General features: G+C 43.0%; 1 protein-coding gene across 1 annotated transcript; it reads left to right on the top strand.

The window, feature by feature from the left end:
* Nucleotides 1-1,109: 1,109 nt before the first annotated feature.
* On the top strand, nucleotides 1,110-9,124 carry TUBB6 (tubulin beta 6 class V). The gene is made up of 4 exons (XM_031588985.2): nucleotides 1,110-1,262; nucleotides 1,628-1,736; nucleotides 2,942-3,052; nucleotides 7,481-9,124. The coding sequence occupies exons 1-4, from the start codon at nucleotides 1,206-1,208 to the stop codon at nucleotides 8,542-8,544; spliced, it is 1,341 nt and encodes a 446-aa protein (XP_031444845.1). The 5' UTR covers nucleotides 1,110-1,205; the 3' UTR covers nucleotides 8,545-9,124.
* Nucleotides 9,125-12,699: the final 3,575 nt, after the last annotated feature.

Below are 12,699 nucleotides of genomic sequence, written 5' to 3'. Positions count from 1 at the left end.
GCCCAGCTGACAAACAGTGGAATAGGAAGAAAGAGAAAATCTAGAGATGGAATTTTTAAAAATGGCATCCCAGAAGAAATGATTCGAACAAAGTGCAGTGCTCTGATGGCAAGTGTGAACCACATAACAGTATATGACAACATCTGCAAAGAGTGTGGAAAAACCGGCCTCCAAGATACATTCAAGGACATATAGATTCAAGTAAAGCCCCAGATGACCTCAACAGTCAGGCTGCTGAGCAAATGACTTGCTTGTGGCTGTCTTCCAAAAATGCAGATCACAGACAGAAGGACATTTATTTGAGTCCTTCTGCAGAGAAAAAGGCACATAGTAGCCAGTCCTGTGGTGCTGACTGCTTGCAAGGCAAATGCACGGATCCTCCATCTGCTTCACTGATGGCAGAAAGTGTGGTGTGCAGGGGCTGCTCAGAGGTCATTTGCAAAAAGCTGCTGAAAAAAAGTTACAAAAAGGCAAGGTTGGTTCCCAGAGTTCATGGTCTAGCTATCAGTCATGTCACAGCACTGAACAGGCAGGTAGGGAGGAAGAGACCTCCCAGATTTGGTACAGAATTGTGGGCTTTTGGGGTTCACATATTGATTTGTGGGGTTTATTTTAACTGTGTGCAGACTGGAAAGATCATCCAAGTTCCAGGCGGGCTACCTTTAATCTCACATCTTTCTATAACCTAAGAAACTCAGCTGGACAGTGAAGTTCTGCAGCTCTGGCCTCAAGGGTTGTGCACCCAAGGCTTTCACAGCAGAAGGGGTGCATTCAGACTGTAAAGATATGCTCAGACAGATGAATGCCTTCATCGCAGAGCAGTTGGACTAAGTGAAATTTAAGTGTCCCTTCCGACCCAAGCGGTTCTGTGACTCCGTGCGGTGCGAATGAAGCAAGCAGGGCGAGGACGCACAACCCAACCCCGGCTCCCACAACGGGGCTGCCGCTCGTGTTGGCCGCGAGCACCGCCCCGCCACCCACCCCTGCTCCCCAGAGTAACGGAACGTGCCCCCATCGCCCGAGGGCCGAGTGGGGCGGTCCCGGGAGGGGGCGGCCGTTGGCGCGGGCGGCGGGGAAAGGGGAGGGTGGGGGGGGGGAGTGCGCCGCCTCAGAGCCCATAAAGCGCCGCCCGCGCGGGACAGAGCCGGGCTGCGCGGCGGGACAGCGGGCGGGACGGGGCGTGTGGTGCGGTGCGGGACAGCGCCATGAGGGAGATCGTGCACATCCAGGCGGGCCAGTGCGGCAACCAGATCGGGACCAAGGTGAGCTGAAGGGAGCCGCTTCGGGCGGTTGCAGGCGGGCAGGGAAGTTCAGCAGGCGTCCGAAAAAGGCGTCGGGGAACGTTGAAACCAACGGGATTTCTCACAGCTGTTCGCAAAGCGGGCGGGCCGGGGCTGGGCGGCGGGCACGGGGCGGCGGGGAGCCGAGCAGCCCAGCAGCTGTGCCGCACCGGGCGCTGTCGGGCAGCGCCGCAGGGAGGGGCCGGGCGCGACTGGAATCCGGCAGCTGCCCCGGGCCGGGCCGCGCTGCGTGGCCGTTGTGGAGCTGGGCAGGGCCGTGGATATCGGCGGGGGAGTTCCCAACCCTCTTGTTCAATTCTTTTTTTTTTTTTTTTTTTCCGCCCTAGTTTTGGGAAGTGATAAGTGATGAGCATGGCATCGACCCAGCCGGAGGCTATGTCGGTGACTCAGCGCTGCAGCTGGAAAGGATCAATGTCTACTATAACGAATCGTCTTGTAAGTGTGGGGCGGGGAGGGGTGCTGGGCGACGGGCTCCGTGAGGAGGGAGCCGGGAATGCGGGAGAGAGCGGTTCCGTAAGCTTGTAAGCGCTTGTGGCCGCCCTCCTCCCAGCATCTGCTGGCGTTCCCCTCCCTAGGCGGGGAGAAGGGAGTGTCTCACATGGCACAGCCTGCGTGGAAGTTTGTTAATCGCCGTTCGCTCTTGTAACGCGTGATTAACGCATCAGCTGTCTCTTATCCGTTGCCTCACGTTGAACTGCTGATTTTGTGAGCCCGTATCTGTAGCCTGCCGTTTTTGTTTGGTGGGTTGAAAGAGTCGGGCCGTGGGTAACGGTGGTTCATTAATAAGGTGCTAAAGGCACCAAAGTCCTTTGAGTCAGACTGGTGTTGGAAGGTATTGTTATGTAAAATAGGGACGGTGAGTCCTTTGGTCGTTGAGAAGAACTTAAAGTGTTTTGTACTCTGTTCAGCTTAGCTTAACGTATTTGTGTTCAAGAAGCACTTACATGTTTTATTGAGGGATATGGTTTAGTGGGAAATATTGGTGATAGGTGGATGGTTGGGCTGGATGATCCCAAGCAGTCGTTTCCAACCTTGGTGACTCTAGGATTCTATGGTATTTGCCTTAATTTCCTTGAGCAGTTTCAACTACGTACTTGTGCTTTGTGGTAGATGCTCTTATCAGTTGTTTGCCACCTGCACTAAATAGCTCTCTCACTGATGGTGAGTCCTTCAAGCATGAGAAGTTATGTTTTTTAGCATTGTTATGGTCTTGAGTTTTTTGGGTGCTCTCTTGTGGAGCTAGAAGTTGGACCCATGATCCTTATGGGTCCAATGCAACTTGGGATATTACATGATTTGGACATTAATCCTGCACTCACCCCTTATACACAGAAGATTGTCTACCTTATTATTCAACTTCTTTTTTTTTTTTGTACTCAAACTTCCCTTCTTTATGTCTAGTCTGTAAATGCTTACAAAATGTAATATTCCATTGACATCTGATATCAAGTCTGTTGTTCAGTGGGAATTGTTTTGTGCCTATCGTGCTTGGATTCATCTTCTACTATGATTTCTTCTACAGGAAATATTTATATGCAGTCTGTATTAGACTAATAATAAGCAATATAACTGTATGTTAAATACTGTAACTGTTTCAATATTTTCCAGAACATTAAGGATGTGCTTATTTTTCATTGTAGCCCAGAAATTCGTGCCAAGAGCAGTCTTGGTGGACTTGGAGCCGGGCACCATGGATAGTGTGCGATCTGGTCCTTTTGGTCAGCTCTTTCGGCCTGATAATTTCATCTTTGGTATGTGGATGTCACTTACAAAGGAAGAAAAAGAAATGAATGGTTAAAAAAACATTTAAACTATATTGCCTCCTCCCTATTTCATAGTATTACTGAAAAACTTTATTAGCTTAACAATCCATTTTCAGTTATCTGTAAGTCAGCCGAAAGATCCCATTAACTGAAGAAGTCATTCTTCTGTTAATTGTTTCTTCAATTAGCAAACTACTGAAAGTTTCCTATGATTACTCATCAGATAGCATTCAAATATACTGAAAGTAAATGTATGCTAATGAAAACCTGAGACCAATTATTTACAACAAAATGCATGGAAATTCTGCAGGAAATGGAAAGCAGAGGGGGGAAAAAAAAAACCACAAACCAACCAAACTATTCTTGATTTGAAATCACATTAAATGCATGAGCATGAAGTTGTTTAAAGGCTGTGTAATTTAACTCTTTCAATGGAGCCTTACAGTATAGTATAGTTAACACTAGAGGAAGGCCAATGACACAATGGAAACCACTCGTAGAGCCAGTTACTGGGTTATTTTCCAACACAATGCGGAACAATCTGACAGCATGTGAGGAACTTCAGGTTTTGCAGTGTTCTTGGAGAGGGCTGTTCTGACTTTTACTGTTTTTACTTTGCACTTCTGTAGTACTTCCCATGTAAGCTTAAAAGTGACTGTTACCATGATTGAATTTCATAGCATCCTTAGGAAGTACGGGAGTGCTGTCGGTCCCTTAGCACTAAAGGAGAGGCGGTGTGTGAAAGTCAAGAGAACCACTCAAACAGGAAGCCTGAATGAGAGCTACCACGAGGTCTCTAGTGGCCTTCTGGTTTCCATGTCTGCGCTGGCCACGCTTCCTCCTGCCAAAGCAGGCTTAGTTTGGTATATTGTGTTAACATAACAAACAGTGCCAGGGATGGTCAGAGAAAAGATAAACATTGTTTGGGTGGTATGAAATAAACTGTAGCTCAACCTCCCTCTGTTGAGGTGGGGAATAAGAAGCCATAGATTCATACTAAGCCTTTAACTGAGTTCAACTGAAGTTTTATTGCTAGTTTTCTCTCATATGATCCGTAGCAGTGATGTTAAGGATCTCTTTCAAAAGAATTTTAAGTTACTATATGTACAAGTTAGCTTGGTGTGAAAAGTCATAGGCAGCTTTATGAGGCAAGTTTTCATATTCAGGTTTTTACTTCTACTTCTTTTCTCTTGTGTGTACCACAGCAGCCCCTTAAAAGTGAATTCACACAACTTTTGGAAATACCTGTGTTGGAACTGTACAGTTTAGCATATTTCCAGTAAAACCAGAACAAAATCAATTTAGTGTCTTTAACAATAGTTCAGTTCACTGCACTCCCTTCCTGACAAGCTAACAATGAACCAGCAGCATGTGATGAACCCGTATCTGACGGAGGGCCCTGCCAGCATCAGGCACCGTCCTCCCAACCTGCTGAATAGTGCAGAATGGCTGCCTGAGTGCTGAAGTAATGATCTTCTGTATTAAAAGCCAACAAAGCACTTTGTTTTCTCTTTTAAAAATCCAGCCTGGGCCCACAAAGGACTTTGTGGCAGAGGCTGGCAGTTCCATTCTTGCTGTATGCCAGGCTGCTAGGGCTCATTCTGATGGAGATGTTTGCAGTCTCTGCATGCATATACATATATATGTGTGCATACCTGTAGCAAGTCGCTGTGGACCCTCAATCAGAACTTCATTCAGATATGTTAAGTAGCTGATCACACGCACCGGATACATACAGGGATTTTTACCTCAGGCCAGCGGGAGATTGAGGTGGATGCAGACATAATCTTTCCACTTTAATGCTGCAGGATACTGATGTAAAGGGTGAAGAAGCACAGATGGAATGAACTTGCTGTAGGAGAGCAGCAGGTCTTTTGCCTCCCTAATGGCATAGAGTTGTCTGCAAGTATCTGTTATGAACAGTCTGATGTAACTATTTTTGTTGACTGTTTTTCATTTGTATGCTTCTGAATTTCTCATTCCTTTTCTGCCTACATCATTGTTAGCTCTTTCTACATAGGTATCTCTCCAGTTTGTTGTCTGAACTGATGGTGATAAACACAAATGGCTGTTAGCCAGTCAAAGGAGCTGTCTTTCCCTCTCTAAATCACATTGTATGTTCTGCACCAAGGCTGTTCACAATTGTCTTCTAAGCATTAGTATGCAAGCTACCAGTCTTTCTTCCTAGGTTTGTCTTTTATTTCAAGTAGTAGAGAGAGGAAAGGAGATAAATAAGTTTTCAGAAAATAGCTGCTATTTTTTGTCTGTTAGACAAATGGCTTCTGTGCCAATTGTCTAGCTCAACCTTACACCTGAGCACTGAGAAACAAACAGCGGTAGGAAGATCTGGTGGTACCAGCATCAGTTTTGGGATTGCTTCTTGTAGACTTACATTAGATTTCAGTAAGTGAACAGTGAGAAGGGGGAGAAGCTAGAGGCTGGCTGCATATATAACAGAGCTTCTGGGGGCAAAGATCTGCCAAGTCTACAATTTTCAGTATAGTATATGATTTTCAGAGTTTTGGTAGGTACCTGGTAAGTGGGGGACATCCACTGGGGTTTCACAGAAAACATAGGAGACCCCAGGCAGGTGGCTGCCTAGTAGGTGAGTGCAGTGTTTAACACACAAGCAACTGATAGTCATGGGCAGGAGGGAAACAGATAGTGGTGTTGTAGGCAGCCACTGCTACAGTTAAACTGCAGTATAGATACAAGGGCCGTGTTAATGTGATAGAATGGCAGTGATCGTATGGGCTTCTGGGAGATCCTGTGGTGTGAATTAGTCCTGAGGGAGGACTGATCCACTTCTGTATTATGTGTTTTACTTCCTAATTTATTTTGCAGACTAAGCCAATGCAAATCAAGTCATACTGCTGATGGTTAATGAACACAAAACTTCCACATTTTTGAGAATAATATCCATTTTTTTTCTTTCCTAATTCTTTGCTCCTATTTTGTGTTCTCTCCTATTCTCTCACTGCCCAGTGGAGAAGGGCAATAGAACGTACAGGGGATGTTCTGCAAAATATATTCTTAAAACTCAGATTTTGGTTTTAAGATCCTTCTGCATCTGAAGTAGCATTGTCCTGTGCTGTGCAGATCTGTGCCTCTAGTAGGGGACCCGCTCAAGCACACTGCAGGTGGTTGCAAGCATATTTAATTCTGGAAGGATATTACTTTGTGCTTTGTCCAGCTGGACAGGAAGTGCTGACCCTCCTAGATTCAAAGAGAGAAAAACATAGCAGCATATAGAACAATGCATCAATTAACCAGATAAATCTTGAGGAAATCGAGCGTTTTTTTGCAGTGAAAATGAAGTGTGTCATATTTGAACAATACCCCAGCTAGCTGTGTTCCCAGAACTGTATGTTTGGCACCAGCACAGCACACTGGGAATTGAATTGGGGCATGGTAGTAGGAAGGAAGGGAGGACTTGGAGAACCATGCAGAAGTGGATATATGTGATTGTGAAATTATTACTCCTTCCAATGACTACTTACAGGAGTACTACTGACTGAATTTGGTAGCGTGGTGTACATATGTAGTAGTCACTGTGAGGAACATGAGTATTAAAGGCTGGCCCCCTATTTAATCTTTGTTATCTAATAATAAAATAGTGATGTAGCAGAGAATCCAGATTATCCATCCTGACTGGTACATAAGAGGCAAATGGAAGCTGGGGGACAAAATGAAGGGCTTGTGAAATATAAATTTTTCAATTTGGCAAGTTGCTTTGGAGATCCCAAAGAGTAGTGAGTTTCTAGGGAAACCAGTAAATGTTAAATAGCATTCGGTAACCCCTGAATTTTTGGAATATCTTTCATGAAGCTTCTGTTGATCAGTGTTTACATCCAGGCTAGGTAACCATTGATTGAAAAAGTTATTATTTTTGATATAGTAAATTAAAAAGGACTTATTCCAGAAGCTTAGCCTCATCCTTGAATGACAACAGTGCCTCCTGTCTGAAAGGAGCAAACGTGAGAACAGTCCAAGAAGCTTTCATTTAGAAATGTGCATCTGTGATTTAGCTTTTTATTCATCATGATCCCTATAAACAGAAAGCATTTAAATATAAACAGTCTCTGTATGTTTATGGAATAAGCAGGGCTGGGAGTGTGAGAGCTTTCAAAACAAGTAGTCAGTGCCACCTTTGCATTTATGGAAAGTTAAATTCCAGAAAAGAAAATGCCACCCAAAGGCGTAAATGAAAACTATGGGGGATTTGAGGCAAAAGGAGTCTGTATAAAAAACTTAGGTTGATATTAGCAGAGAGATTTGTAGGCAAAACTGAAGAGCAGTGTTACCTACTTGACAGATTAATAGCAGCTCATTTTTACGGGTGATGTGACTCCATTAGGTGCCCAAATGCTACTGGTAACTTTGTATATTTTCTTCTCCAATTGTATATTGTTTTAGGACAAACTGGTGCGGGAAACAACTGGGCCAAAGGACATTATACAGAAGGGGCAGAGCTGGTTGATTCTGTACTTGATGTAGTGAGAAAAGAGTGTGAACACTGCGATTGCTTGCAAGGATTTCAGCTCACTCATTCCCTGGGAGGAGGGACAGGGTCTGGCATGGGAACCCTGCTCATCAGCAAAATACGAGAGGAATATCCTGACAGGATAATGAATACCTTTAGTGTCATGCCCTCTCCAAAGGTTTCTGATACAGTGGTGGAGCCTTATAATGCCACGCTCTCGGTCCACCAGCTGGTTGAAAACACAGATGAAACCTACTGCATCGACAATGAAGCTTTGTATGACATTTGCTTCCGCACCCTGAAGCTCACCACTCCAACGTATGGTGATTTAAACCACTTGGTTTCTGCTACCATGAGTGGGGTAACTACCTCCCTGCGTTTTCCTGGCCAACTCAATGCTGATCTCCGGAAGCTGGCAGTGAATATGGTCCCATTCCCACGCCTTCACTTTTTCATGCCAGGCTTTGCTCCTTTGACTGCCCGAGGCAGCCAGCAGTACCGAGCACTCACTGTTCCAGAGCTCACCCAGCAGATGTTCGATGCCAAAAACATGATGGCAGCCTGTGACCCAAGGCATGGGAGATATCTGACAGTGGCTACTGTCTTCCGTGGTCCCATGTCAATGAAGGAGGTTGATGAGCAGATGTTGGCCATCCAGAACAAGAACAGCAGTTACTTTGTGGAGTGGATTCCAAACAACGTTAAGGTGGCAGTGTGTGACATACCACCTCGTGGCCTCAAGATGGCTTCCACATTCATTGGCAACAGTACAGCCATTCAAGAGCTCTTCAAAAGGATATCTGAGCAATTTTCAGCCATGTTCAGGAGAAAGGCCTTCCTCCACTGGTTCACAGGAGAAGGGATGGATGAAATGGAATTTACAGAAGCAGAAAGCAACATGAATGATCTGGTGTCAGAGTATCAGCAATACCAGGAAGCTACAGCAAATGATGGAGAAGAAACATTTGAAGATGAGGAAGAAGAGATCAATGAATAAAGAAATTAGGTATGCTATTTTCCAGGCCAAATTCTCACATCTGGATTTCTAATAATTAGGCTTATAAATCTGTATTTAGGCTTCAAAATGAAGGGGGGAAAAAAAAGGGAGCACAACTCTCAGATATTAGAGCTGCTCTTCAGAGTCCATTGAGGTCACTGGGAACTGAGGACATTCAGCATTTCTGAAAATCAGGCTATTTCTATTCATGAGACAAATGTAAGGCATTCATGTAAGACTTTAGTGTAAGAGTCTGAACACAGAAATTGGTAGTTTGGGATCTTTTATTCCAAACAAACTTCGTCTTCCATATTTTACAATAGAAGAAGTAATACAGGCATGAAAATCTACAAAATAGAACTGCACTATTTTCATCCAATTATGAGTAAGAAAATCTTGTGGGTTTGAAGTATTCATTCTGTACTGAGTATACAATACTGAACTGCCAGGAACAAAAATTTATTGATAATAAAAAGAACAAAAGGTTATTAACTGTTCTGTACAGTAACTATTAATGATGATGTTTGATTCAAATTCTCTGAAAACAAAATAAAAACGATTAGTATCATCTCAAGCAAAAGTGTTCTGGGCAGTCAATGCTGTATAAATATCCAGTCAGCTCCAGGCCAAGGGCTGAATTTATGCTATGTGACTTTTTCACTTGTTGCCGAGTAATGATGGGTTATATATATGAAAAATGTTCACTTATGGTATGTTCTTCAAGGACCCTCTGGAAGCATAATACCTTGCAGTCCCGTGGCTTTCTGGCCAGCACCAAGTAATGGTGATTCTGGTTCCTGTCTCCACTCCACCTTGCCTACATACCTGAAATTCATGTTCTCCACAGCACGGTGGGAAAGGAGACTACGTGTTGATGTATCTTTCTACCTCCAGTTCACACCTACATATGGGTGCTATGGATGTTTTAAAGTTACTGGGCAGATTGGGATTAAAGTAAAAAGTACAACTATTTATCCATGGTAGCCAAAACAGCTGGCAAAATGAAAGATGAATGTTAATTTATCTGCTTACATGACAGCTGGAACTGAAGGGTCTCTGTCTTGCACAACTGACTTGCTGCCTTGACAGAATGACTGTTGGGTGTTCACTCTTGGTGCATACTTTGTGCTTCCGGCCATATCAATTAGACAGCCCTTCTCCATTAGAGAGCCTTCACTGAAGAACACTCTGCCTACATGGAGTGTCTTATTTAGGTCAGTTTCTAGGCAACAAAACAAGCAAACAAAGGAAAAACCTTCTGGAAATCCAAACTTTACATGTTTCAGGAACTGTGCTCTTTTTTGTCTTGCTTTCTGAAGCAACAACCTTCCTCAATACTTAAAAAAAAAGACTTCACAAATATATTTTCCAAAGATCCATTGCTCCTAAAAATACATATAGTTTTGTTAGTTTGGGATTCCAGGAATGAGATTGTATTTTACATGTAGCTGCAAACCATGCACACTGGTGTCAGTTTTGTTCTACATGGAACTGAAAGTTCAAGTACAAGTAAAAGCACTAGCACAGCTGCTTCTGAGTGAAGTAGGAACAGCCATCTTTTAACTTCTGGGACTTTATTTCACTCTAATACAGAATTAATGAGTAGCTCTCAGCCATGAATTCTGATATTATTAATTAAAATATTTACTGCATAAAATGCCAGGAATCTTAAGTAATGAGCATTCTCTTGGTGAACCAGCCTCTTTGCTCTTCATACACTGACTCAAAACCCAGAATACAGATCTGAATCCATAGAATCCACAACTGACAGTGTTCTATGATTCTATTTTGACTCAATTATTCTTTCATGAGTTTAATTCCAACCGTTTGGTGTGAAGGTAGGAGGGACAACTTAATGTCCCCTTTAGAGCAAAAGGAAACACCTTCCATGTGATTTTAGAAGAAAGCAAACAGCCAAATGAGCCCAGGAGCCTGCAGTAAGAGCATCACCAGAGGATCAGTTTGCATGAAAGCAGTAAGAGCCATGGAAGTGGGAATGCTTCCTTTTCATTCAAGTAATTTTCTAATCCTTTTATGACACAAAACCAAAAATCTTCTTTAGAACAGGTTTGTTGAACGTTTCTTTCAGTTGCCTTTCTTTTTGAATAATTACTTTCTGCTCCTAGAATTTTGAAATTTAGCTATCAAGTCCTGCCTTTGTCTTTTTCACATTCCTTGTTTTTGTTTTTTGTTTTCCTTCCAGATTTTTCAACACAGTCACCCTTTCCTTTTCTTTCCATGGCTGGTCCACTTTTATTTTCTCCTTTTTACTGCTATGCATCTGGCCACACAGATCAGTGCCAGATCAAGCCAGACCCGAGTGTGTTTCCTAGTACCATCCATACACAAATATCTCTGCCAACATTTGAATAAGGGGAGGGGGAGGTATAAATAAAAATGATCAATACCATCGATACCACTTATAAACAGAGTGGGTAGGTGTGCTTCCAGGTCAGACACAAGCATCTAACCTGGAAGGAGCAGATCCTTTGCAAAGATGCTCTCATCAAAGCCAGCAAGGCACCCAGGCAGTTTCTGCCACTGTCTCTGCATGAGCTACTTTGACCTCTTTAGGCTCTCAATTTCACTAGTTTGAAATCACTTCTCTCCCTAGGAAAAGGTAGTCACTTCCTGTGAACAAAAAGTCAAGGCTGGAAGAGGGCTAGACCTGCTCCTCTTCCCAGCAGTGAGACAAACAGGGAAGGCAGTGGTTCCCTTCATGCTGCGCAAGCCTCTACTAGTTGAAGCAGCACTGCTAAATGTTTGCATACAAACACAATCTGACCTCACTGGCAGCCACAACACAGACTACACTTTGAAGTCTTGAATTTGTGAGGAGGCTAACCATCCTCTTTAAAGGAACAGGTTAGGTGGTTTATTTATTTAGTTTTCATGTCCTTGTTTTGAATCCAAAATGCCAGCACAGCCAATTTCTGCCACTTTTGGCACAAAATACTAAAACTTACCAAGGTAAGACTACACAAAGTAAGTTGATGCTCTAAAATAGAGGCAAAGGAACTTCCGTATCCCTTACAGTCTCACACACTTATGAATTGTATGCCGCAATTAAACATGAGTGGAATTTAAGTTCTGTATGTGTAGACAGAACAAATGGAGATACTTCTTCTACAGGCAGGTGGTAACACCCCAAAGAACACTTAGAATATTTTATGTATATGGGTATGATTTGTGGTGTTTTTTTTTGTTGTTGTTGTCCATTCACTTGTTTGAGGCAAGAATCAAATAAAGAATGAGGAAATTAAGACTCTACAATGCAACTACATTTAGTCCTCAGCACTGGCTACAAACTGCCTGTGAGAAATAGGAAAAAGATGTGTTCCACTAGATGGGAAATAGGGAAACAAACAAACGGCAGTAAGTACAGCTACATGTAAAGTACCACACTACACCATATGCAAATAACTTGGTTGCTACTTTGCCACATCTGCCTGATTTAAGTTTTACAAACATGAAGACGGAGTTGACTGTCCCAACAGCTAGGACTTGATTCTCAGTCCATGCAGAGCTGTAAATGCTGCCCTGAGCACTGTCACGGGATGCACTGGGATCAAACTCACTACATGACAAAACCACAACAATCCTGTTCTGAAGGAACTTCAGTAAAGTCTCAGGGAGATGAACAAAGAGGACTGGAGCCAAGATCTGTACCTGTTCTGTGCCAGCAGCTCTGCTTTGCAAGAAAATAAGAGCAAGAGATTTGCAGTCAAAACTGCTGTAGTAGTAAATTGGATATGTCTGCTAATTTTTTGTTACAAATTGTATAGAAACTCTGCACATTTTAATGTGGGAAGGGAGACTCTCTCCTTCTTGTTTTCCTAATGGATCAGCAGTCTTGTGATTATGACTAAACTTCAGTAAAAGCTCTGTAAATCTACCTTTTATTAGTCAAGTCACATTTCAGACAAAACAAAGCTTACTATTGCAGAAATCATTTATTCTAAACTTTTAACACCAGTAATAAAGGAATTGAAGTTTAGTTTTATTCAGGCTGTCTTCCTAAATATTATTCATTCTAAAATAAGGAATTCAATAGGAGCACACAACAGTTGCTTAATGACTAAAAAAAAAAATCCTAAATTACTCTGCCCTGTGTCCCTTGTTACCTGGCTTGTAATGAAGGAGGACATCATTGAT

This window comes from Phasianus colchicus, chromosome 3, assembly GCF_987193195.1.
Source record: "Phasianus colchicus chromosome 3, bPhaCol1.hap1.1, whole genome shotgun sequence".
NCBI classification, from domain to species: domain Eukaryota; kingdom Metazoa; phylum Chordata; class Aves; order Galliformes; family Phasianidae; genus Phasianus; species Phasianus colchicus.
The sequence above is the reverse complement of the archived record's forward strand: the minus strand, read 5'-3'. Positions and strand labels throughout refer to the sequence as shown.